Genomic DNA, 27,194 nt, shown 5'->3' with positions numbered 1-27,194 from the left:
ACTCGCGGTGCTGTTTTTTATCATCTGGCATGTGCCGCTCAAGGCTCCGCATTAAAGAGGAACCACAGGGATAGCGCGTCGGGACATGTCTCCGTCCATCACACTACGGGGAAAAGACGTCAGCCCACATCAACATACCGAACAGCCAGCTCACAGACGAGCATGGAAGGATATTGGAAAACCTGCCAGGCCAGCGCATTAAATACGAAACCTCCCCTCCGCCCGTCAAAATATTTAACCATTAGATCTACTGTTTCAAGACAAGCACTGCTCGCGCTGGTGTTCCACAGGCCAGGCCCTGCCTGTCAGCTGGGGGGGAGGGGAGGGGGGGGGGGGGGGCGGCCGGGCTCAGCTGAGTCCACTCGTTCAGGATGTGGTGGGGGTCCAGCATCCGGTGGCTGGCCCTGAAGCGTGCTCACACCCAGGGCACACGCTGGTGATATATTTGGGGGCCCCCCGAGTAGAATGTGTCAGGTACCCCACCTGCAGACGGAGGGGCCGCAGGGTAAATATAGATTGGGACCTCCGGCCACATGGAGGACTGGCCTTGGGTGGGGGGATCGGAACTATTGACTCAGCACACACACACACACACACACACACACACACACACACACGCACACACACACACACACACACGCACGCACGCACACACACACACACACACACGCACACACACACACACTCACACGCACACATCACACACACACACACACACACACACACACACACACACACACACACACACACACACACGTACACGTGAAGACAAGTAATGGCACACAGATACACACCCTGAAGCATTACCACACACTTACACATCCACACACAAACACAGACACAGACAGACACAGACACAGACACAGACACAGACAGACACAGACACAGACACAGACACAAACACAGACACAGACACAGACACAGACACATCCACACACAAACACAAACACAAACACAAACACAAACACAGACACAGACACAGACACAGACACAGACACAAACACAGACACAGACACAGACACAGACACAGACACATAAAAGAAAGCTTTTGTAATACCACCAAAACCACGATACCTACAGGGCTTCTCTAGAAAACCATGAAAAATCAGAGAAAAAAAGCCTTAATGAATTGCTCTACCGAGGAAAGAGAACACGCAGAGACAATAAAAGGAAAGGCAAAACAGAGACAGGCCGAGAAAAGAAAGAAAAGTGGATGGAGAGAGAAAGAGAGTCAACCACAGAAAGTAAGAAAAGGAGCCGTTGCCTGTCAGGAATAAATCAGCAACGCATGTCTGAGAAGAGGAGAATTAGCGCAGGCAGGGCAGACTCACAGGAAGGCACAGGAGACAAACAAAGCCGCAGAGTCCGACCGGTCCGAGCACCAGCGGTTCGGGCGGCTGCGGCCCACGAAGGCCCGCTGCCAAAGTTGACCTCTGACCCCACAGAGCCAGTTAAATGTTTTGAAAAAAAAACTGGACTGGAAATGAGAGGTTCAGGAGGCAGCGAGAGGCTCAGAACAGGGCGGTCCGGCCTGCAGTCACCCGCTGGGAGGTAGAACAGAGAGATGCGCCCACACAGGCAACAAGAATAGACATCCCATTCATATGCACAGAGGCTCGCACAATAACACACACACAACACAAATTGCACCATGTTTTACAGAGACACAAAGCAGACCTCTTGCACACATGCATAAACATGCACACAGGCAGACATGCATAACCAGGCATATTCTGCCTCCTCTTTCTCTCTTCTCTACACACACACACACACACACACACACACACACACACACACACACACACACACACACACACACACACACACACACACACACACACACACACACACACACACACACACACACACACACACACACACACACACACACACACATACCACTGGATCTGCATACATCGGAAATTGTCTGAACTTGGATGGCTTAGTAAACTTTATTTGGCTGTCCATTATTACACACACACACACACTCACACACACACACACACACACACACACACACACAGACACTCTGCTTCTATCTGTTTGTCTCTGTCAGAAACACACATGCACACATTCTTTCTCTCCCGCCACTACTAAGTGGCTCGGTCTCTGAGGTTACAGTTATTATTAAATCTATCAATCAACCCATCAGCTGGCTTATGTAAGGCCAATTCCAACAAAAGGAGACAGTGACATATTCCCTTCATCACCAGGCCAGACACATAGACACAAACAGACACAGACACACACACACACACACACACACACACACACACACACAGACACACCTCATTTACCATAAAGAGGTTTAAGGTTAAGGGTTTCTCACACACATAAAGAAACACTCACACCTTCTGACCATCATTCTCTCAGCAGTCTGTGGAGTCCCCATAACACTGAACCCCATGACATACCCTCACACCCCCCGCCCCCCTTTCGCCCCTCTCCCAAGGCTTGAGGTGATTCAGCAATGAGGTCACGCATCAGATGACCAAGCAAAGGGAACCGGAGAATCTCCTCATCCATTATGTCAGCACTAACACCTCTGTTTAGGTATTATACTAAGAAGAGGATGAAAGGCAACTTGACACTGATCTTCTAAAGGTTGTGCTGCCAGAAACCCATGCCTACATAGAGTATATAACCACTAATGAACACAGTGACCTGCTCTGGTTTGGTGTTGTTGACTGGCTCTTACTCCTTGGTGAGGGTGAAAGGTTAAAGGTCAGGGTGATTTTTCCGTGTTGTTCTTGTAAAGAAGGTGAACTCTCTCTCTGGGTGTGAGCCTTAGCGGGAGTCACTAAATCTTCCACCAGACAGCAGCCTGCACACACAGGGCTCACAGCTGTTTTCTGTCAAGGGAGCATCAACGGGCAGATATCTGAACCCAAGGAACACAGGCGACGACTGTGTGTGTGTGTGTGTGTGTGTGTGTGTGTGTGTGTGTGTGTGTTTGTGTGTGTGTGTGTGTGTGTGTGTGAGTGTGTGTGTGTGTGTGTGTGAGTGTGTGTTTGTGTGTGTGTGTGTGTGTGTGTGTGTGTGTGTGTGTGTGTGTGTGTGTGTGTGTGAAGGGTATATAGTCACTTAAATGGCAAGGTTTGGAAATTGTGCACCACCTGCAACACAGTAGGGCATGTAGAAAGGCAACGAGTGCTGCCATATTTACAGGAACACACAGGCCACTCACACACACACATACTGCACATGCAGGGGGCCAACACACACACATGCCCGCCAATGTACTCAAGTTCTCTCTCCCCACCACCCTCATCCAGTGGGAGGGCCCTGAGAAGGGGGCTACTCTACGCTCCAACACTCCACACCTCCCCCTCCCAAAACTCAAACACTGGCTGCGAGATGTGAGATTTGTGGAGTTGACCGCCCGGAGAACCCATGAAGGGATGTCATGTGTGGCCTTTCCATCTCTGACTTTGCTCTTTAAAGCAGACACGCCACAGGCCACATACTGAGGCAGACTGGAGGACCCCCCCCCCCATTATATGACAAACTGTCAGTGCTGGAATGCTGACTTGTGGTTTAATGTTGGGGTCTGAAACAACTTCAAGGGGTCTCAAGGATATTGTTGTTAAAAGGTACCACTGCAGAACCACACAAAAGCTTTTCAAATATATCAGAGTTGAAAGTGCCAAAAGGTTTCAATTGTTGGTTCACTTTGATTTGACCACCTAGGTGGGGAGTCCAGCTCACAAGCCTAAAACTCTATGAATGCTCTCCATTCCAAGGACTGTTTGAGTTCTCAAAAAGGGATGAAAAAGGATCAAAAATCAAGAGAGACTTTTCTAATAGAGCATGCTTGCTTGCAAACACATGTGGAAGACATTCCCCGTAACACACATCCCAACTGACACAGAGAAGAGCAAGACTTCTGCTCCCCATCAGCCCCTCAACGCTGGCGCAATGAGAATGTGTTTCACTGAACAAGGACATTCTGTGTCCCAGTCTGCTTTTCATATCCTCCCTTGTCTCCTTTCCGACGCTACAGTTCCTAGATGCTTTTCGGTTCGAGTAAACAAACAGGAATCCCCGATGAGGCAAGCGGGAGAATAAAGTCCTGTGTGTCGTGGAACGTGGCCCGGTGCTTTGGCTCGCGGCAGACGATGATCTCCATCCATCTGGGCCTTTTGTGAATGTCGTAACTCTGAACACGTTCGCTCTTGGGCTAATAGTGCTGAAGGGAGAATGACAATCTTCTGAGAGATCTGCAGAATGAATACCCGTGTCTAACTCCATTAGGGGCACGACGTCACACAAGGGATCAGTTAGCTGCCACAGGGCAAATTGCGAGAATGACACCAACATAACATCTCTCACACTTTCACCAGGAGGCTTAGGGGGAAGACTTTAGAAAGAAGAATCCTCGATGATTTGTGAATAATCTATAACATGTTTTTCTTTTTTTTTTCATTCTTGACACCTACATCGCTCCACATCGTCTTAATTTTTTCATTCTTTCTTTCTGTGTTTCCCTCTCCCGATTTCTGTCTTTCCCCTTCACTTTCTTTCCCCATCTCACAGGATTTTGAACTATAATGACTTTATGATAAGGCCGAAACAGAACACAGAGCGCCTCTAAAAGCTATCCCCCCACACAGCAGATACCAATTACACTTCCCAGTGTTCGTCCAGGGCCTGGGAAAAAGCCCCATATCTAAAATTTGGATTCTTCTCCCCTTTTCAAGCCTTCTGGTTCTCCCCCCCCAGCCCCCCTACATCAGAGGAGAAAATCCTGGATGTGCCTCCTATGTCAACAAAGTGCTGAAGCCTGTGCAGTGGCCCTCTCCCTCTCGACCCTGTTGTATGACAGGAATGTGAGCCTTGCTCTGTGTGTGGACTCTGATTTATTGACTTGGGGCCGAGTGCACATCGAGTTCCCCAAACACTAGGCACACTCACTGCAACAGCGGCAGCAGCAGAGGGGGTGATAGATAGAAGACAGTGCTGCTAGACACTCGCAAAACAAATGAAAGAAACACACGTGGCCTTTTTTTTCTTCTTGCCCCTATGTAAACTTTGACACAGACATAGACACAGACGAAGTAACACAGAAACCAAGACATACACAGAAACCTGCATGCATGACATTTCTGAAATGCTCACATACTCAACCGCTCCACATACCAGTCATGTAACGTTGACACTTTTGTGTACACATGTAGCAAGAACGCATGGAGAAGGGCAATGCCCTGGCATTTAGTGAATAAAACTGTGAATAGAACAATGATATGAAAAGTAGCCGTTATCCGGAGAGCAGTTCATGCAACTCCCCCCCCCCCCCCCCACCCTCAAGGGAGTTCTGTCACTGCAACACCAACTTAAATCATCATCAACTGACAAAATGTCACACGCCCAATCAGAATTCCACAAATCACCGAAATCATAACAGGCAATTCTTCAAGTGAGACGCAGTCCACGGCTGTCTCCCATCACACAAAGGATCTACAGGCAAAAGCCACTGTCCGTCTCTCGCACTAAAATAAACTGTGCAAACCGCACACATTCTCGAGTGAAACCAGTCCAAAAAAGGTCTTCCAGAAACCTACTCCTTCCAACAGACTACCGTACATATGCTGAATGCTGCCAAGCCCACTACCTACTAGTACCACAGAAATGGGATACTCTTTCTGATCTGAGCTCAGTGACAAGTCTTTAGGACCTACATTAAGCCAGAGAAGACATCATCATTTTCCCCCAAAAAAACTGAAAAAAGGACAAATTCAAGGATAAGTGGCCCTCACCTGTGACATGGCTTAGGTGAACCATCCTTTGTCCAAAACACCGGTGAACTGGCTCAACTCAGAGCACATGGACTGCTACGAAATCCGATCTACTGTCATGTCACTAACGCTCACTGACGAACACAGACAACTCAGGAGGCAGCCAGCCCAACCCCCCGAGAGAGAGAGAAAGGGAGAGAAAAAGAGAGAGAGAGCCAGAGGGAGAGAGGCAAAACATTTTTGAAAAAAGTAAGAGGGAGAGGGGGGGGCGGGGGGGGGGGGGGGGGAGAGGGAGAGAGAGAGAGTGAGTCAGTGAGAAAGGGAGGGAGAATAGAAAGGGGGAGTGAACGCTCGGACTGGAAACACGGCTGTCCACCAATTAAGTGTCTGGGCAACAGACTTCATAGGCGGGCGGAGGAGGATGGTGGTGCCCCTGGGAGGTCTGGTGATATCCACTTTGGCAGGCCCTCCCTCGCAGCCTCAGCCTCAGCCTCAGCCCAGGTGGATGCCTGCTCTCTGGGCCAGCGATACAACGACCCACAGGGGGGGGACTCCACTGGATGGGCTGGGAGTCACAACTAGGAGAGAGCACAGAACCATGTGTACTGAGAGGACAGAGAGGAAGTCAAAAATGTGAGGCATGCAGCTGGTCTGGAGAGGAAAAGAGGAAAAGAGGGGAAAGGAAGGGAACTTCACATATGCAGACATCTGTCAAAGAACAGGGGGTTCCATCCAAGACAGTCACATGTTTAACCAATCAAGGCTTCAAAAGCACCGCAGAGCCATCCAATAAGGAAACCGTTTAATTGGTCCACTTGGACCACAGAAAGGAAACTTTACTGTAGACATCAGGTGAAGACTTCAAGCAGCCATGAACAGTGTTTATGTGGCATGTATGCAGCGCCCCCCCCCCCTGAAACAAGCCTGCTGCCTGCCTGACCAGGGCCAGCTCTCCAGGGAAAAGCACTGGGTGGTGACCGTTGGCTGGCACCGTCACCCAGTCTGGCCTCAATCTCTATCTGTCAGGCTGACGAAGGCCCTAAGGCCTGTTCCAACTCTTTTTCTCTCTTTCTATTTCTCTCTCTCGCTCACACACACACACACACACACACACACACACACACACACACACACACACACACACACACACACACACACACACACACACACACACACACACACACACATACACACACACACACACACATGCACACACGCTCACACACACTCACACGCATACACACACACAAACACACATACATGCACACAAACGTTCTTCTTCTGTTTTCTGATTATAAGCCAAAGCAACAACAAATAGAACTGGCAACTGCTGGTTTAGGCTAAGTGGGCCTTTTTCAGAGAAGACAGAAAAGTGAAACGCAGACCATTTGACGTCCTAAAAGACTGAGCCAATCCTCTGCTGACTCCAGCCATTCATACCTCGCGATGAACCCCAAAGCCGGCATGAAGGCAATGAATGAATGGCGTCCTTGTGGGCATCTGCTCCACCAGAAAAGACAAGCAACACACAACTGGGCAAACGACCGTCCTCCAAGCTTACACTGGGTACAAAGTCTCTGCACACAGCGGGGGAAAAAGACCACTGACAGCTGGGTATCATTGCATGAATCAGCCTTGGTCAAATGATGATCCCTTAATTCCAATTCATTTGATCCCAGAAGAAAAAGAGATGCCAAACGCTTGACTGTGATGCCATTCAAAGCCGAAGAAGCAGTGAGTCACAAACATCGGTGCAAGAGAGAGAGAGAGAGAGAGAGCGACGACTGATTGACACTTCGGCCACAGCTTTTATTTTAGTGTCTGTGTGGTTCCGAAGGCCTTAGAACCAGGCGGCTGGAATTTAACCCTGTGCCATCCTGTGCCCTACATCGGTTTATGTCTGGGGGAAAATTACACACCACGCGGTGTCACTGGGCCTGCCAAAAGGCCTTTGAGGCCTTGCCTCGTCTGAGGTTTGCGTTGGCAGGGAGAGACCATCTCCCTGCAAAACCATGCACCGGCCGCTCCACGACGCGCCACAATGAGCCGGAAGGTTGCCGGTTCAAGCCCGGGTCAGTTCAAGCACACACAGGGGCTGACATTACCTCCCCTCGCTATGGCAACACGCAAAAAGCCACGGCAACTAAGGCAAGGAACAGAGGGGATTTGGGGGGCTTAAGGAGCCAATATCAATGACTAGCCTGCTTAGGCCATATCTTATGAAACGACTCCCTCAAGCACTCCAGCAAGGTTAAGCCCTCACATCATCAGAGCAGGCATGAAATGTAACCCCCTTTTCTTCAACACTCACCACAGAATTACAATAAAGGCCTCGGTACTTTGGACTACTGCGGAAATCTAGGAATTCCAATACACAATCAGAGCACCGGTAAGGCTTTAATCCCTAAAGATTAAAAAGTAAGAGCTTTGACGGGAATTGAGTGTTTATGACGCATGAACAAATTTACATATTTAATCGTGGATCCAGCATATGTTCAACCGGGCTGAAGGAAATCAACCTGTGCATGGCCATCTGAGTGACTCAGCTGCTCGTATAGACTGGCACACACAGGCAGTTTAGGCTCTGGTTAATGACATGCACACACACACACACACACACACACACACACACACACACACACACACACACACACACACACACACACACACAGACACACACACACACACACACGAACACGGACATGGGCACATCCTATCTCTCTGTAACCATTGCCATGCCAACTGAGAGGCAAGATTATTATGCCTGACTGTTTGTATGGCCATGCAATCATTCCTTCATCCTGTTTTCCTTCTTCTGGGAAATTGAGAGAGCATGTGAAAACAAAAGCCACCACCTGTTCCCGATGAAAGAATCCGGGCCGATCTAGGCAGTCAATTTGAATCAGGACTGCTCTGATTCCTTCTCTTCATTCCAATCCATTCAAAACAAATATGTGATCTCTCACCTCCTCCAATATCAAATCAGAGCCCTGAAAACCTAATGAACGGACAGGTTCAAACCTGCAGCCAGCCCATTGGAAGAACTGGAGAACTGTCAGGTAAACTATTAGTGAAAAAAAAACCTGAGGTGTTCCATGTACGCAGACAAAGTCCTATTACATGGGCGTTAATGTCTATCCTTCTTGTGTGGGGTATTTGTTCTGTGAGTGTCTTAATCTCTTCTTTTTAGTAATGACACTGAGATCTATATACTTAAAGAGGAGTGAATTAAGTTTACAAAGCCAAATAAACTGTACAAAGAGTATGGGATGGAATGTGCTTGTGGGAAAAAGCTGAAATGTCAAAAGCCTCTTACCGGTGGTGAAACTGGGTGACATCTTATCCACTGTTGAAAAAAGAAGGGTAAAATGTGTTACAATGCTGGAAAAGAATGTCATTACATAGTTTTACTGTTTGTGACATGTTGCTGCACCGTGAAATAAGCAGACAACATTCTCAGGACCAAACTGCCACAAAGCTGTGGCAGACTTTAAAATGTCCCCAAGCTTCAAAACGTATGACTGCTTACTTTACGTAGCGTTCTGTTTTGTCAAACCTGATTAGATTTATCACACGCCTGAAGCATGCTTGTACCATGTACCATGATCCACAAATATTCAATGGCAATTGTGTTTATCCATCAACAAACACAGAACTCCCTACTTGTGACTTGCAAAATCTCATTTCAATAAAAGTACTAGGATTGTGTACAAATGAATGTGTATTTGTAAAAATATACTTTATAATTTGTCAATATACATCATACTTTGCTTGTGCATTTCTCATTTGTAAATCTGTACTCTGAACTGTACTTTGTTGAATCTGCATGGGTCATGGTACATGCATTTACAAATCATTTTGAGAGATTATTCTCTCCATACTTTGCTTGTTTTTCCACCAGATGTCAGTTCAAGCCACCTGACACACCCCCCGATAAAATGTAATAAATGTCACCAGTGGAAAGTCGACTGAAGTTTTTAAACTCTACATCCTGTGCAAAGCTGTAAACATGAAAAGATGGAGTAACGAGTTAGATCCTATGTGCTTAGAAACTCATTAGGCCCAAAGGTCAAGGATCAACGAAACAAAGCTCACATATCAAGGCAACTTAGCCTCCAATGATTGTACATGGGGCGCAAGCGCAACAGAAACTTTTACTACTATTGTGGCCTTATGAACAGCACCTGTGTGTGTGTGTGTGTGTGTGTGTGTGTGTGTGTGTGTGTGTGTGTGTGTGTGTGTGTGTGTGTGTGTGTGTGTGTGTGTGTGTGTGTGTGTGTGTGTGTGTTTTTATCTCTCTTTAGTACTGAGACTCCCTGCTGATAGCATGGCTCCTGATTGTGAAAGGGGTTTGTGTGTGGACACATACGGTCATTTGTGCACAGGTATGCGGATAGGTGAGTGACAGGGCTAATGAGACCTGCAGACATAGGATGAGGTCACGACCTCCCCCCGACCACTCTGCGCTCTCCAGGTGGTTATGTCATAGCAGGTCTCAGCCTGGGGGCACGCTTAACCTCTCTACCACGGTAGCAGCGTGCTGCCTGTGGGAACCCCTCAATCCCACCTAGTCAGCACGGCACATTCCTTAACCATCTGGATCTGCAAGGACCCCATCCACAAATGTGGCTGAATGCTCTTACACAATCACTCCATCAGAGAAGTAGGATAGCCTTAATACACTGAGCGCTAGAGGTTAGCCATTTCAAAGTTGCTTAAAAGAGGCGTAATCATAACTGAAGAAAAAAACAAGTGACACACCTCACCTAGCTAACTGGCGTGCTTAAAGGAGTTAATGTAAGTGGAGGGAGCCGGGCGGGAGAGACGACAGACAAGACTTTGCTTGTCCGGCACCGGCAGCTTTGCTATGCCAAATCGGGTCCAGGTTGGCTCTGTCATGCCTCATTCCCCGCAACCCGGCCAAATGCACACTCATAGCCTCCGGGCGACTGCGCAACATGATTCTCTGCACACAGCCTGGCTTCAGTCTTAATTACCTGGGGTAGCGTGCTGAACCGGTGTGTGCGGCTCTTCTACAAGGCCTTGTAAATCCACTCCACTAATCTTTATTCCATTGCTCTACCCTGGAAAGGAAGGACTAAACATTCTATGTGCAGATTTAAAACAGGGCAATGATTTATGCCTTATTTTGAAGGCCCCCTCTCCCTGGATGTTTTAATGGCTGCAGATGAACGACTGCATTTTATCAGCCACCCTGGCAAGTGAGTTTCCACAGCTTTTGCTGCAGCCAAAACATGTTACATTAACAGCTGCTCTGCTGCTTGTTCAGAGGGAGGAAGAGATGGCTGGTGCTTTTACATTCATGGAAATGGAAACACAGCCGTGTGTCCAATCCTCTAAACTGGCATGACAGTCAAATGGACTACTACCACTCCTGTTTGAGGCCAAATAGCTTTGCCTGCAGTACTCTTGAAAAGAAGTGGAAATAGAGTACAATTGTGTGTCAATATTATCAGAAGATGTCAGCCTATTTTAAAATTCATCGTATTTTACACTGGATATTATGTGACTATTTCCATGCCTCTGTATCTGTCCGTTTATTTATAAAGCTTATAAGGGAATGACCATTACTACTGAGCAGCTGCTACTTGATCATACCCTAAGCACAAATACAGTCTGACTCATGTTGTGACATTGAGTATATTTTTAATATGACATTCAATTAAGTTTGTGTGCTTATAAGGGCCTACATTGCATGTGTTGTTCAGCCTACCTGTTACATTTTGGACTTGATAAGTGCAACTGACCAGCTGTCATTCCATCAATTCCATAGTAACATATAATGAAGGCCAGGTCAGTACATTTCAGTCAGGCACTAGTTTATCAGAACGTGGGTCAATACTTACATGTTTTAAGTAGTAAACTGCTGCCTTCCATTACAAGGTTTCCACTACACTTGAGAATACTTTCATAATATCGCCGTCAAAACATCACCTCATACTGACTAACTGAACTGGCTTCTGTGGGTGTGGTGAGGAGACAGCTATGTTCCCATGCATTCGTAATTGGGCCCCGCGCAAAAATAACAGAGCACACGAGCCCAGCAAAACCAACCGCGACGGGTCCCCATGGTAACTTATTGTAAGCTTGTGTGAATGCACACCACTTTCAGGCGAGGAAGAAATATAGCACATAGTGACAAATAGTCCCAGTGTTGGACAGACAGTTAAGGCTATGTTTTGCAAGTTACATAAAATTGTTGCAAATAGTTCTCTCCATATTTACTCCCTGTCATACGGCTTCACACATCCAACTGAACTATTCTAAGGTCTGAAATATTAGGCTACATGATTTCTTATGAGGTATGGAATATCACTGATATCCATTGGAAACACACAAAAACTATAAGGGTGTAATAGCCTGAACAGCGGGAAACTGATTTAATCACTTTACCTCGCACAATTTGAGCACTGCCCAACAGAAAATGTAGGCGGATAAGGTGAACTTCGCGATCATGTACCGCTCCGATGGACATATCTGATGCATTTGCGCCTCATCCCAACTTCGCACAGTCTGGTTGGGCGCGATGTCCTCCGTCGACTCAGCCGTGGGATCCGTAGGCTTGCTGCTGTTGCTGCAAGCGTCCTCCTGCTTGTCACGGTCATCGTCCATCTCATTGACGATTACTTAAACTTGTTCTTAAATTGATCTATTAAAAACTATCATTGCAACTTCAATGGTAAAACGCGCGCTTCACGAATTGAACGCTTCACAATAGTTTATAAAAGTTTCCGGGGAAAGCGAAAAAGTCTATCCCATGTTAAAAGATGTCGAAAGTAGACAATAAAGTTATTCCTGTTCCATGCAACTCCAAAAGGCCCCGCTGACAGGTTAGCCAGTGTCCCACAACGGCTAGGACAGCAGAGCCACGTTGTGAGTGCGTGGTGCTCTGCAGAAAAATAAACAGGGAGACCAGCCTGAGCCTACACTTGAAACCTCCACTCCTCTCTGTTAGGATGGTGTTCGGAGTTTCGGCACATCGCTAAAAGCGGCACCGAAGTTTCAGTAGAAAGGGAAACTGCAAAATAAGTATATAAATTGTGACATCTTGAAATATTTATCAAACTGAAAAAATAATTACCGCATTGTTTGTCGGCATGCTTAAAAAAAACGGGAAAACCCGTTATTGGAATTTTGAGGTCTTGGGCGGACCTTTATTCTAGAGTGCACTAGTGATTCTGTTACTCCAATTTCTAAAGGATTATAAACATCTTCTACAACAGCTCGATCTACTAGCCTATTAAATTTCCCTACAGCCAGTCTGGTTAGATGATTAGTGCAGTCTATTGAGTAAACGAGATGTCCCTATTGCCCAGAACTTACAATGGTTTCATTTTTCTGGCACTTTTTTCACATCTAAAGGGGTGCCGTCAATGGAATCTCAGCTGTTCTTTTGTGCAATCAACATTTCTTCTGTGAACAGAGCACTCTCTTCTCTAGAAATCTAAACACAATCCACAAAAGACAGCTTTGAGGGTTCAAGGCGTTCAAGCTTTGACAGAAGTGATTTTCTTTTCACACTATCTCCCCAAACAGTTTGCACATGGACCCCTGGCGCCCTACAATGCTACAATTTTCTTGTTGAGCTCAAAAGCAGGAGCGTTAAAGATGAATACACGTCGTCATGACAGGGTCTGTCTTTCCACAACAGACTGAATGGAAGAAGCAGAACATCATTCATTTTTACGCCTATGGCACGCACCCAAGTGTTATGGAACTGTTTATTGTATAATTGCTGTTGTATTATAAAAAAGCATTAATACGGATGACTAGGCGCGCCATGATAGAACCGGCAATAGTGTTTGCTATGGTGTAATGTTTCTGTTATGAACGTCGTAGCCAGCCAGCAAAGAGACACATTATTGTGCAAAACATTAGATAGCTACGCGGTTGACTATGCTGGGTGTCAGTTATAGTTTAGTATCAGCGCGTTGCAAAGGTCAAGGCGACATACATATAATATGTTCATTGCCTATAGTAAACTGCCCGAAAAAGCTGACGAGAGCCAAGATGGATAGAATATGGACAGAAATTGCTGCCACCATGTGGCCATGTAGCATATTCGCATTTTAAAAAGACGTTTGCTGGCGATAACTACTTAACTAAACTTAATTAACAAGAAGTACTTCACTGGAACATCTCAATACCCTTTTGCGTCTACCATCTGACCAAAATGGCTTCACATGTCCGTGCAAATTCAGCTGATGCTCACCCAGTCTACGTACACTATGGTTGTGACCCATCACCCCATTCTAACATTCCTAGGAACACAATGGTGTCTCTGGAGCTAATGCGAACACTGGCACTACAGCCTGCTAAAGGTCATAAGAAAAGTCATCTGCACACATAGGTGTCAACTCCAGTTCAAGTCTCACATGAGCATGTTAAGAACAGCACGGGACAGCCCACATTTTCTTCAGAAAAGCAAAGGTGAAAATATTGTAGCATCTGTAGTATTTGATTGTGAGACCTCCATGACACTCACAAATATACACACACACACACACACACAACCACAACCACACAGCAGTTCTGTATTATGATAAAGATATCAATGACCCTCACACAGGAAACTGAACCCATTTGGGCATGAACCCTCAGATATGCCTCGAGTCCTGTGGTACAGGGCAGAAAAAACATAAATGTAATACACACCGCCACCCGCGTGAGGGCCAAAAGGCCATAACACAGCAATCACCCAAGGCTTCATAAAATCCAGCTGTAGAAGAATGGTGGCCCTGACAATTATAGGCAGCTAGGCTCATGTGCTAAAATAATTCGACGGGTCAACACAGTCAAAACAGCGAGGGGGGGGGGGGGGGGATGATGTGGTGTCTCTCTAGGAAGGTCATAGATGTGTCAGCTGAAAAAAGAAGCAAATGATGATTCTCTGAAGGCCTGTATGTATGCTGGCTATAATACCAGGGCAGTTACCTCTGCAACAGGGCCACGTGGGGTCAGACCGGATGCCAAAAACAACAGAAAACCAAGACTTGTCATAGCCATCTACACCTCTGGAGTCTACCCTGTACGTGTTGTTTAACAAATCACAAAAAAAGTGGAAAAAGTGATTTGTTTTGTTATGCATAGGAATAGGCGGTGGGGGGAGCAATCTGATCAGAGATCAGTTCAGATGAAAGATCAGAACAGAACTAGGGACCAGGCCGAACATCTTATGAATCCTCTTTAATGTGAACTACAAAAACAACGAAACAGACACATGTAAATCGGACTACGGCCGTTACACACCGACTAGGCATGAGCATGTGATCCAGCACGGGGGTTGAATTGGGGCCCGAGCCTAGGAGAGCACACACACACACACACACCTCTCTCATGATTACTGTACATTATAAAACAGCAGCTGCTGGAGGCTCCACAGCAAACACATCACCAATGTCAGTCTCTCCTAGTGACGTCCTCAAGGCGATCAGGCACAGAAGGGATTGGGGATAGAGATTGGGACGTTGGGATTGGCTGCTGCTACTCCTCTGACTTGTCTACACGAGTCCTGTGAGCAGGGGGCAGGGGGGAGACTGGATAAGAAGGGGTGTGAGAAGGGGTGTGAGAAGGGGGTGTTGGGGGGGGCATGTGACGACGGGTCAGTGTTTACTCTTCTTCGACTTCTTGTGTGAGCGGTGTGGGGAGCGGGACTTGGAGCGGGACTTCTTGGTGGACTTTTTGGGCGTTCGCGAACGCGACTTTCGAGATCGCTTTGGAGTTCTGGGAGATGAGGGAGACCTAGGGAAAGAAAAATATATATATAACTGGTCATTCAAGTCGTCTTCTTTTCTCCAGCTCAAGCTTTCAGTTGAACTCTGACTTACATTGTCAGCTCGTCTAACACTTCCAATACATACAACAAAAATGAATTGCTTTTAAAATAATTCAAATATTTGTAAGAACATTCTGTAGGAGTATGACATTTTTTCGACACAGGAAGTCGCCATCTATAAATGATTATTATGGAGGTTCACTTGTACATTTTGAATACAGTCGAGTGTGGCAGTATGTTAACATGAGCTACCTTTTGGAGGACTTCTTGGTGACGGAACGTGGGGAGTCTATGTGAGAAGACCGTGACCGCGGGGTGTCCTTAGGATACGACCTCTCTGACCGCTCCGACCGCTCTGAGCGTTCCGAGCGAGGGGAGGGGGACCGCCGCCGGCTGCTGCTGCTGACCCGTGGGGGACTGGGAGATGAGCTGTGCCTGCGTTTCCTAGCAACACCACCACACAAACAGAGGCCAAAGGCCGGCTCAGATTCATAGCAACCTCAGCTGTCAATTTGGACGGTTAACATTTTATCCCCAAAAAAAAACTGTGCAGGCAAGTCATCCGCCATCATCAAGAGGAATCCCTGAAGTAAAGGCACTCCACAATGTCACATACCTCTCTTTTTTAGCCGGCGGGGATTCCTCTTTCTCTTTCTCTTTCTTCGTGTCCTTTGAGCGGCTCTCCGTTTTCTCTTTCTCTTTTTTCTCTTTCTCCTTCTCCCTTTCAAGTTTCTCTTTTTCTTTTTCCTGTAGTTGCGAAAATGGGTGTTTTCTCAGTGCAAAGTAGTCATCCACAAATCAACAACCCAAGATGAAAGCGTCAGCTTTTTTAAAAAAAAAATTTCCTTCAGGGGGAATGCCAATGGAAACTAGCCTTTTGGCTATAATTAGTTGCATTTACATTTTAATGTTCATTAATGTACACTGTCCCTCTTGATCAAATAAACAAATTGTTGATTGATTTTTTTTTTAAAAGGCCTGTGGGACAGGATAACTCACTTTCTGTAGCAGCTTGTCTCTGTAAAGCTCCACTTGCTCATGGATGCTCTGGCTAGACTTCTTGGGGCGCTTGCCTGACTCCAGCTCATCCTGGAACTTCATCACCTTGAGCTATGGAGAAGTGGAGAAAGAATGTGTTACAAGGAAGGAATCGCAACAGGTATATGTGTACATCTGTGGCAAGACTGTATACAAAAATCCTTTGTTTTAATTAATGTATGGTCTTTTGAAAATCCTTTAATTCCAGCGGAGTCAAAGAAATATGAGCACAGAGGGGAGACTCACTTCAATCTCGCGGAGTTTGGAGCGCTTCTCCTCGTTCATCTCAGAGATTTTGGTCTTGGCGTCGTTGTGCTCGTCCCTCATGGGGTTGGAGAAGCTCTGCTGCTCCTCTGAGCGGGCGCTCCTAGAGTCCTCATCACTGTTGTCCTCCGACCTACTGACACAGAAACACGTCAACTACCTTCACGTCAACTACCTTCAAGGAAACTCAAATTCTTCTGGCGTTTGATATTTGGCCATGTCTGTGTTATTTTCCTTTAACATCACGTGCAAAGCTACTCATTTAATCCATGAAACAGAGAGAGGGAAAATGACCCCTGTTATTCTCTACTCACCTCTTCTGAGTCCCTTCCTCTTCAGGCGTCTCAAAGACTTCCCATTTTGATGTAGTGACAGCTGAAAGGAACAAGGTTTAGAAAAATAAAACAGTGGTTACTATAAATGTGCACAGTTATCTCCAATTCCTCAAACTACTGGAGTGAAACTTAAAAAAAAAGTTACCTTGTGACTCCAGTTCAGCCTCATCCACTGCTTCCCATTTGGACGGGGCTACCTTGAACGCAGCTCCTTTTGCCCCAGAATGATCAACTGGAAGAGACAGAAAATAAACCCAGAATTTAACACTCTGGCCAATTACTTGTGCCCCGTTTGATAAAAGTTCATGTTATTTTGCTAATAGAACTTACATGGAACTCCATCCAGATCCTCCTCTATCGCCTTGATAGGAACTCCATCCAAGTCATCCAGGGGTGCCCCATCCAAAGGTTCTCCATCGATGGGGGCGCCATCTATGGGCAGTCCGTCCATATCTTCTAGTGGAGCACCATCCAGCTCTTCACCTATTGGTGCCCCGTCGATCTCCTCTACAGGTTCAGGCTGTGAACCACCACAGAGACAATCCAGTGTTATGCACATCACCTGCCGCATCACCTGGCAGTCTTCAATGAACCAACGCAACCGCCTTCTGCCTGCCATATTTCACTAGGACTGCTATTCTCATTATGAGGCGGACACATACAGTACCAGTCAAAAGTTTGGACACACCCTTCATTTTTTTGAGAAGTGTTTTCTTTACTTTTATTATTTTCTACACTGCAGGTTAATACTGAAGAAGTTTAAACTATGAAAGAACACATATGGAATTATATTGTAAACAAAAAAAAGTGTTATCTACCATGTAGAAAATGACAAAAGTAAAAAAAAAAAAAAAGTCTCAAAAAAAAGAGAAAGCGTGTCCAGACTTTTGACTGGTACTGTACATGGACGAGAGTGGATCTACTGCTGCTCTTAGTTACATTATGGGGATGAGCTCTCGCAATACTGCCTCACCTCTGGCAATACGGCTGTCACCACAGGAGGTTCCTTCTCAGCTGTGAGGTTCACCAGACCCAGGAAGATGTTCTGTAGCCTGATGAGGAAGGGTTCTGGGTAGACGGTCCAGTCCTCCCATGCCCGGAAACATGCCATGACTCTTTGCTAAGAGAATAAAATGAAACACAACACATTCTCTGTTGAAAAGAAGTTCAGTTTCCAAAGCTCCAAAATTGTTACTTTAAGATGGGAAAGGAAGGGTAAATCTTAAGAGGGATACCTTAAAGTTTTCTGACTGTAGGTGGCCCTGTATCGCCTTGTATGTAGAGTGGAGGTCAGCAAATATTTGACCGAGTTTGGTTTCAAAGCTTTGAAATAGAAAGAAAAAAGGTTAAATGACTGGATGCAATTTCTACAAAAAAAACATATCCATTACTGTGGTGTAATATGCAAAGAAGAGAAATCCAAGCCAACTTACTATTTTCTGTAGTAGGATGCATTGGCCACTTTTGCAGAGGAGTTATACAGCACATCAGATACTAAATACAACCGTGCAATCTAAAACAGAGAGCAGACGACATTTAGAGGATTAAACATGCCCCTTACATATACACAGGAGATTATTTAAGTATTTTCTGAGCCAAATGTACATAATGCTATACCAACCCATAGCCATATGAAGACACAACGTTTAAAACAGCAGTTTGGATTAATACAACTTCATTCGGAAAAATGGTTCATAGTGATTCCCTTAACTGGAACATATCAGTCTAGTTTAATATATTACAGATATATCCGTAAGTTGTGTCCACATGTGCTCACCAACCATGATCATGCTGTACTGCACTTTTTTATCTGTATTGTAATGTCTTTTGTCTGGACCCCAGGAAGAATAGTCTCCACTACGGTGTAGACTAATGGGGATCTTTAATAGACTAAACTCAACTAAACTACAAAAAACATTGCCAGGACTTCCCAACAAGTCAGTTTGAAAGGTTCTGACAAAGAGCGATTAAGTGTTATGGACCTTTTTGGGCAGAGGGGTCTTGAGGATGGAGAGGGACTCCGTGACGCACTCCACTATCTCCTCTGCAGCCTCGGCGTGACTCAGGCAGAACAGCATGGCCTCAGCGATGTCACTTCTCCTGGGCGTTAGGGCCCGCAACATCTCCTCCAGCTTATCCCTCTCACTGTAGCCACACACACACACACACACACACACACACACACACACACACACACACACACACACACACATACAGTCACACAGAGACACACACACACACACACACACACACACACACAAACACAAACAGGGTGATTTCTGAACTTCTCCAAATTAACTTAAGTTACTGAGGCACCAAGTAAACGATGCACATATGACTATAAATGGACAGTCATGTCTGAGACGCACTCTTCTTTCAAGCAGCCTTTCTTTCCAGGCTCCTGTTCTTCCTCCTCCTCCTCTTCATCCTCAGCGCTACCGTGCGTGTATGGGTTAAGAGGAGGCGGTCGCCATAGTGACCCATTCTTGAACATGCGGAAGTCTTCGGTCTTCCATTTTATGGGCATCTCTCCCTGCAAGCCAAAAGAAAATGGGCTCAGAAATTATTGCCCAAATGTTCATTCGTATTTTTGGCTCCAGTCAAATGTCACTAAATGCATTCCACACCTGTAAAATGCTGTAGATCTTCCACCGGTAATACACATGAGCAGGGCTCTGGTTTTCAAAGAGAAATCTGTAGAGAAAAAGCCAGGAAACCACATTTAGGCATGGGCATTGAAAGAACAAAATCAAAATCACAAGCGTTCTCCAGTTATCAATTAAATGTGCAAGACAAGCTTAAGAGCATAACGTGAATAGGATCATGTACTAGAGATGAGATGCATACCTGTACATCGGGTTACTAATCTCCCGATTCATGATCATAGCTTCAAACATGGGCCCTTCACGCACCACAAACTCGATCATGCGGTGGATGACACAGAGCAAATTCCTACGAGAAAACCACAGTTAAAACAAATGGATTCAGACCACTGGCACTGCTCAGTCCCTCTCAGTCAGTTTTCACCTCTCTGGCCTTTTGCCATGGCAACAGGGAGAGGTCAAAGTGGGGTCATTCTGACAGCATCAAGTCTGACGTCCTTCAAGCATTCGAGTGCTCTGGTGTCCACAGTGGACAAACCAAGGGACGAATATTAACGTGACGGCCACTAGAGGGCCTGCTTTTACATTTAAAATGCTGCTGGAACCACCAGACTTGAGTCTGACAGAATTGAAAGGATGCTCAGCAAGAAATTAAATCTAACCCTAAAGTTATATTTAAATGCAATGTTTTGTTTGCTGTCCACATTTTCTCTTCTAGTTTCCCCCCTGGAGGAATCAGGCTAATGTAGCTAAGCAAAATGGAGACATGTGACCACCATGTAGCATACTACAAGTCTACATTTTCACTAATTTGCATTAATTACATCATTAGGCTACACACTATTATAATATGACTAAGAAACCAAATTTGTACACAGGCTCTTTCGTAATATAACATTATATATTAACAGCTTTAATTATTCTAAATATATAAGTGAGACAAATCACTTCTCACATAATCAACTATTATGCCCTCCAAATCACTTTTAACAGGGTGCACTTCACTTCCTGCAGGGTGATGGCAAGACAGGAAGTGATGCTGGTTGCTCAAGATGGCAGGAAATCACCCATCCAAGTCTAAGTGTGATTACTATTTAACTCAACACTGAGGCGAGCATGTGAAGTCTCCATTTGTGAACTCGTGGATATTAAGTCTCCATTTTACTACATGGTGACCAAACTCCTCCAGTACTTATAAGCCACAAGAGCCGCATACCTCCATTGCAAAACTGCAGAGACAAAATGTGGACAACAAACAGTTTGCACAACTGAATAACCTAATATTGAACTGCGTAAAATGTGATTCTCAGTTCCTTTAGGTCCGCTTTAATACAAGGACCCATAACCCCGGCAAGTCATAAATGCATGTCAGGATTACTGCACTACATGCTCACAAGAGCAACTGCCAAAATACTAACTAACTCCACTGTAAAACTGACCGAGATCACAGACGGGTGGATTTTAATCCAGAGGAATATCCCTCAATTAAATATTTTACATTTACAAAAAGAGCATTGCTGAGCTAGGTAATCACCCACTGCTAATGACACGTGAATAACATTGCAAAATCAGAATCGGAAAATCAGTCAGGAAACCATTAGCTTTGACAGCACCAAATCAGTATAGGACTGTTGGCCTTGATAGGTTATATTTAGCCTCAATGTTAAGTCTTTCTGGACTGTAGTTAATTGATCATGCAGTATTTACACACATAAACACAAATTATCTTAAATTGTCGCATTGGGTAGGGTGGAGAGATAACTCCACCATGTGAGAATCTGCGGTGTGGGGTGCGGTAGAGACTTGAGGTGCTGATTTGTGCACAATTAGCCTAAGTGGCCAACAAAACAACAAAAAAGATGATGCCCTTTTTTCATGTACTGCTTTTGTTTAAACAACACAAATCACATTTACTTGTGGTGATGGAGCTGACCGTACCAATGTCTGGTAAAACTCTGTAGGCTTATACTTTCCCCATCCATCCCATGATGCCTTTCAGGATCCCTCGCTGCGGCCGACAGTTCAACTTGTGCTGCTCACCAAGGCCAAGGTCAAAGGTCACTGAATCTAATGGGGTTGCTGCTGGTGGTTGGAAAGGCTAGGCTGGGGGCCAGGTTGGCTTGGACCAAAGTTTAACTGACAGGCCAGGGGGGAGTGCGGTTGGATTGAGCAATAGTTACATGGCAGTGTTATGCTAAGCTAGCTATACAGGTTCCCTTCATATGGCTGCTCCGTGTGGACATGCTAAACATACTAAAGGCATGGATGAGAGCTGGACTTCGGCTGTTCTTAACTAACTAGTGATGCAAGATGGCAGACTTGACAGGACAATGTATACTGCAATATACTTGAAACACTGGAATAGTATCGAAATATACACACTTACATATATAATGGTGATGCAAATCCTTATAGCAATGCACTCTCCTAAAGAACCTACTACTCCGTAAGAAACCCTGCCGTACCTAAGGCAACCTTACCAGACACAGATTCTTCTGTGGAGACCATCTTCATGATCCTACAACCCTCTATCCAACCAGAAAACTTTTTTTCTGCCTCAACTATTGCTCAGCCAAACTAGACAACCCCCAGTAGCATGCAATGGACCAATCTGATCATACTTTAGGTGGGTCATTATGGGAGGTTTTGTTTTTTGATTCTGACTTTTTATACCAATTAAAAAAAGAAAAAGCATGTACCTTTCTGTTGGGATAACCACTTTGACTATGGCTTGCGACAGACTCTGTATATGAAGGTCACATCAGATAATAAACATAGAATATGTGAGTATTGTTGCCAGGAAACAGAAGAAAAAAATATATATATAGAATGCATTGAATACTGCATAGAACAACTTGCCTGTGCTGCTTACAGTATTAAACACAAGGACCTACACTTACATTTATAACACAGTGTGTATTCTACTATACTCAAGACTTACCATTCTAATTACACAATTGGTTTCAAACTCCCTATATGATTTTTTTTCTATAGATATGTATCAGCAAACACTAAGTTCCATAAGCTACAGCCCATAGCCATAAATTAACTTCTCCAAAATACCCTTACTCTAATAGCACCTACGCCAGGCAATGACAAGATCCAGTAGGTGTCACATATGGTGCGTGGGCAGTTACCTTTTCGAATTCCTCCTTGCTTTTGGGAGCTGGGGGCAATGCGGCGTTAGGATTCTTCAGCCTCTCGCGGGGCTGGGCATTGAAAGGCAGGCCAGAGGGGGGCGGGGGGAGGGTGTGCTCCATCATGGAGGGGGGGATGTAGATGGGGTGGGGCGGAATGGGCACCCCTTTGCCCCAGCCCAACTTCATTTCAAAATTCATGATCATCTTGCCTGAATTGTGACAGAGACAACTTCAGTCTTCTAGTGCATGACATGTCAAGGCAAGTTATCGGTGGTATGGCAGAATGGAATTTGCTGTTATAACACGAGAGGAATAGTTTTACCGTTTAAGTTCTTCAGGGCACGTTCAGCATCCTTCCTGGACATGAAGGCCACAAAACCACAGTTCCTTTCGCGTGCCCTCTCCTCGTCCGTCCGGGGCCACATGATCTTGACACTGGCCAGAGGGCCGTATTTTCCAAACTCCTGACACAGCATCTCCTCATTCATCTAAAGCCAGGCGACACGACCACACATTAACAAACGTCACACACAGTACTGCTGCTTCAGGGCAGAAATAAAACGTTTTAACATTTATATTTATTTATTCCACTATTTTACTATTTTTTTCCAAAGAACAAGTTTAATTGATCCAAGCTGAGCAATAGGTCATGTGATTTATTTTCATCTATATAGTGGCTACATGTAGAATGTACGTGGTTGTGAAATGTAGAGCCTTTAATTTACCTGTGGGTTTATATTTCCAAGGTAAAGGTTGGTTGTTGTGGGGTCTCCAACATCATGGGAGCCTGGAGCAGAGTCATCCAAAGCTGGAGAGGAAGAGAATTTAAAAAGTTGGGAAAGACATTACATGTGCTGTCATGGTATGCAAACACTGAAATGTTAATGATCTATGTACTAGCATGCTACTGTATTAGTTTTGATTACCACTCAATGGACGGTTTCTGCGCGAGGAACCATCCGCTGAAAGAAGCAGAAAGGATTGTCGTTCATAAGCAGGAGACAACATGTTACAAAGGCTGGGCGAGGTCATGTTGGGTTGGGGGCATGGGAATGGACTTATACTCCGGAATGTCTGTGTGTGTGTGCAACGCTGAATTGTATATGCGCATTTGTGTGTCCAAAGTATGCTGCTTCTGCTGTTGCCGACACGTCACTCAACGCACAAGCTCAATCACAGCGTTGGACATAATACCTCTCGGTTTACAGGTCTCTTCTTTCCTCTGCCCCTTACCAACCATCTACTCCTCTATCTAATTAGCAATTGCTAACTATCTTCAAAATACCGTTGATGGTAAACTAGTCAGCTCTTATTTGCTGAAGCATGAAAAAGGTGAAATGAATTTGAGCATATGGACTGTATATCGCTTTGGATTAAACATCTGATAAATTAATGCGCATATGCAGTCAAAGTCAGGCCAGGTCCACACTGGTGCCAAAATGTGTCATAAGCGACCTAAATGTGATCGTGTCGGCAGGAGTATACTCAAGACGTAGAGCTGATATGTCCAGTTGTTATGCCACTGCAAAGGGACTGACGGACTGGAAGGGAAGGGATCGTGGTGAATAACATGCAGAACCCCGCCACTCACCGGAGCGCCGCCCATCCACACCAAGGGGCTCGAAGCGGCTGACACGCCCTTTCAGTTTGTGCCGTTCATCTCTCTCCTCCTGTATTCTAAGGGGCGAAACCCAGCGTTGAGGAAATTACGCAATCAAAATATGTACTGAGGCCATTTATTTAATGAACACTTACTGTTTTAATTCCTCTTTAAAAAGTTCAAGGTTACTCTTTTTCTTTTCTTTTTCAAGGTTCTTCTTTATAACCTGGAAGAGAACAGGTAAAGAAAACTTAGTTAGCTGCCTGTTTAGTATGCCACAGAAAGCCTGAGGACAGTTCTGTATCACACAAATATATGTGGTCTCACCATAATATTCTAGTAAACAAGACGTGGGTCAAAGAATTACTTATTCAAATACATAAAATTAAAATTAAATAAACACATTTGCATTAGATAAACACCTATACACAAAAGAGGCCTCAAACAATACATACATTTCTTTTATCAAATGCCAGGAATTGTGGGGGCGTTTCCAGAGGCAAGATGCTTTGACTTTTGGCTTCAAAGCGTGGCTTAGGCTTGTACAGCTTGCCTTTCTTCTCATCTATACCAGGTGTATCTGTTTTGACAAGAGGCATACAGTTGGGTTAATTCAAATCAGCCCCTTCCAGGAAAAAAACAGACCAACCAAAAACAGACCTCCACTTCACACACTATCTGAACTCTGTCAAACCTCTTGATGCATTTGTAAGTCCTCCTCGCACAAAAGCCTTGACTTTGCCATCTCCTCCTTCGAAGGAAGCGAGAAACTCCTCGTAAATCTCAGCGGCAGCTTTCTCATCCTCCTGTTGGTCACAAAATAGTTGTTCCATTCACAAACATAAAACAAAGTAGTGAAGTCAGTCTTCATAACCATACTATGTCTAAAAAGCACTTTCCATGAATGGGACTGGATACATTGGAACTAGAGATTACGATGTTCAGGCCATATAATTTACCTTCTTCTTAATTTCATCTTGCTCCTTCTTGCTTAACGTCCTTTTCGCCACAGCCATTTTCCCAATGCTGAAGGACTTTAACTTGCTTTCAAGCATTGCCTGGTGAGAACAAAAATAGCATTCTTTACGTTAGTCTCCTCTCCACAAAAAAATGCGGAATCTTAGTTTGCTCTGATTACCCACTTACATGTATATTGGGGGAACATTACTGAACTCTCGAATTCATGCTTTCTTTATAGCTACCTATGCATTCAAATAAGAAAGGGGGCTAACAGTTTGTGGCGTGTGTGCCCAGTTGTTGCAGGGGACAGTTAGCTACGTAGCTAGCTAGCAACTTGTTACTAATTTGGCGGCTGTCCGAATTATATGGATAACGTTAGCTAAAGCTAACCACTTGCTGCAAAACGTGAGCTTGCGAGCACGTTAGCAAAGACACTGCACATTTTGTTTACAATACATTTTTACAGCAATGTACAAGATTTTCAAGGAAGTCATAAAACATCTAATAACTTTGCTATGTCTTTGGTACAATGTCTATCTAGCTGAGACAAATAAATATAGCTAACACTACTAATGACAGCGAGATAGAGAAAGCTAGCTGGCTAATTAGCTAGCCACTCCTAGCTAGCCAGACATTTGTTTACGTTTTCCCGTTTCAGCACCTTACATCAGTGCAACAGATTGCTTCCTATGAGGAAGTAAACATTTAACATATACCATGGATATACATAATGTATAAATAACTAGTTAATAACCATGTTTAAGCAACAATATTAATCACCTTAGCACTCGCTTTCTGAGTACCACCAGGCGTCCGGTCCGCCATCTTGGTTTACTAGGATGGTTAATCAATCCCGGAAGAGAAGACACTTCTGTAAATAATCAATTACCTATGCTGTAGGATTTAAGCACAGTTCACAATATTGATCGATTTCTAGGTTTATAGTAAGTTCTGATACATGTCAAATCTGTCATATCACTCCGTCACAGAGCCGTATCTCCCTTGAAACACCCCTTATCAAAACTAATATTGGTAAAATAGCTTTTAAGTTCTTTGCTTCCCATAAATGGAACACTGTTCAAGAGGACTTGAAACTAACCCAGTATTTGTCTGTCAACCAAATTAAGACTCTTTTCGATGCTAAGGATGTGCCTCAGTGCTAAAATTAGTTTTTATTTATCTTATTTTATTTTTCCCACTATATGTTATTTGTTTATAAACTGAATTTCTGAGTTGTATAATGTGTTTTGTTTATTTATGTTGTATGTTTTGTTTGTTAAAGTTTGTTTATTTATTGTTCATCTATATTATGTACCCTCAATCAGGGCATTGCTGCAAGAGAGCTCAGTCAATTCTCCCTTAATAAATAATGATGATGAATAGCATTAGTAATTTACAATTGAATTAAAGTCACTGAGAGAGGCCTCTGCGAATTTGCTCAGTCAGAATTAGATAATATAGTGAAAATAAGAAAGAGTTTGTCGTAGTGACAGATGACGAACAAAATAGTGTTCACTGCATGATGAGAAAGTTTGCGGTCTTTTTTAATGGGCCTTTACTATGGCCACCAGATGGTGCTATTTACATTCGTCTATCTGCCTACCTGCCTCCTTGCTTTCTGCTTTGTTTGTCTGTCTGTCTCTCTGTCTGTCGGTCTATGGATAGTCTCAGCATGGCACTTAAATGTGTTCGTCCATGACATGTCATGCTCTATACTGTAGCT

At 44.7% G+C, this 27,194-nt stretch overlaps 1 protein-coding gene across 2 annotated transcripts; it reads right to left on the bottom strand.

Annotated features, from left to right (window-relative positions):
• Window positions 1–14,925: 14,925 nt before the first annotated feature.
• On the bottom strand, window positions 14,926–26,296 carry u2surp (U2 snRNP-associated SURP domain containing; the record flags this gene model as incomplete). 2 transcript variants are annotated; one of them, XM_080855409.1, is made up of 26 exons in its annotated part: window positions 14,926–15,497; window positions 15,784–15,975; window positions 16,148–16,278; window positions 16,531–16,641; window positions 16,816–16,969; window positions 17,148–17,208; window positions 17,314–17,400; window positions 17,499–17,688; window positions 18,142–18,288; window positions 18,404–18,491; window positions 18,602–18,681; window positions 19,151–19,313; window positions 19,538–19,701; window positions 19,796–19,862; window positions 20,016–20,120; window positions 22,471–22,514; window positions 22,909–23,120; window positions 23,234–23,399; window positions 23,637–23,719; window positions 23,838–23,873; window positions 24,503–24,588; window positions 24,667–24,737; window positions 24,967–25,091; window positions 25,206–25,317; window positions 25,471–25,569; window positions 26,252–26,296. In XM_080855409.1, the coding sequence occupies 26 exons, from the start codon at window positions 26,294–26,296 to the stop codon at window positions 15,359–15,361; spliced, it is 2,958 nt and encodes a 985-aa protein (XP_080711535.1). In that variant the 3' UTR covers window positions 14,926–15,358. The 2 variants fall into 2 exon arrangements, with proteins under 2 accessions (XP_080711535.1, XP_080711536.1); XM_080855410.1 differs by having other exon boundaries at window positions 16,816–16,966.
• Between the last annotated feature and the right edge of the window lie 898 nt (window positions 26,297–27,194).

This window comes from Sprattus sprattus (genome assembly GCF_963457725.1).
Source record: "Sprattus sprattus genome assembly, chromosome: 17".
NCBI lineage: Eukaryota > Metazoa > Chordata > Actinopteri > Clupeiformes > Clupeidae > Sprattus > Sprattus sprattus.
Note: the sequence above shows the minus strand (reverse complement) of the source record. Positions and strands in the feature narration are given on the sequence as shown.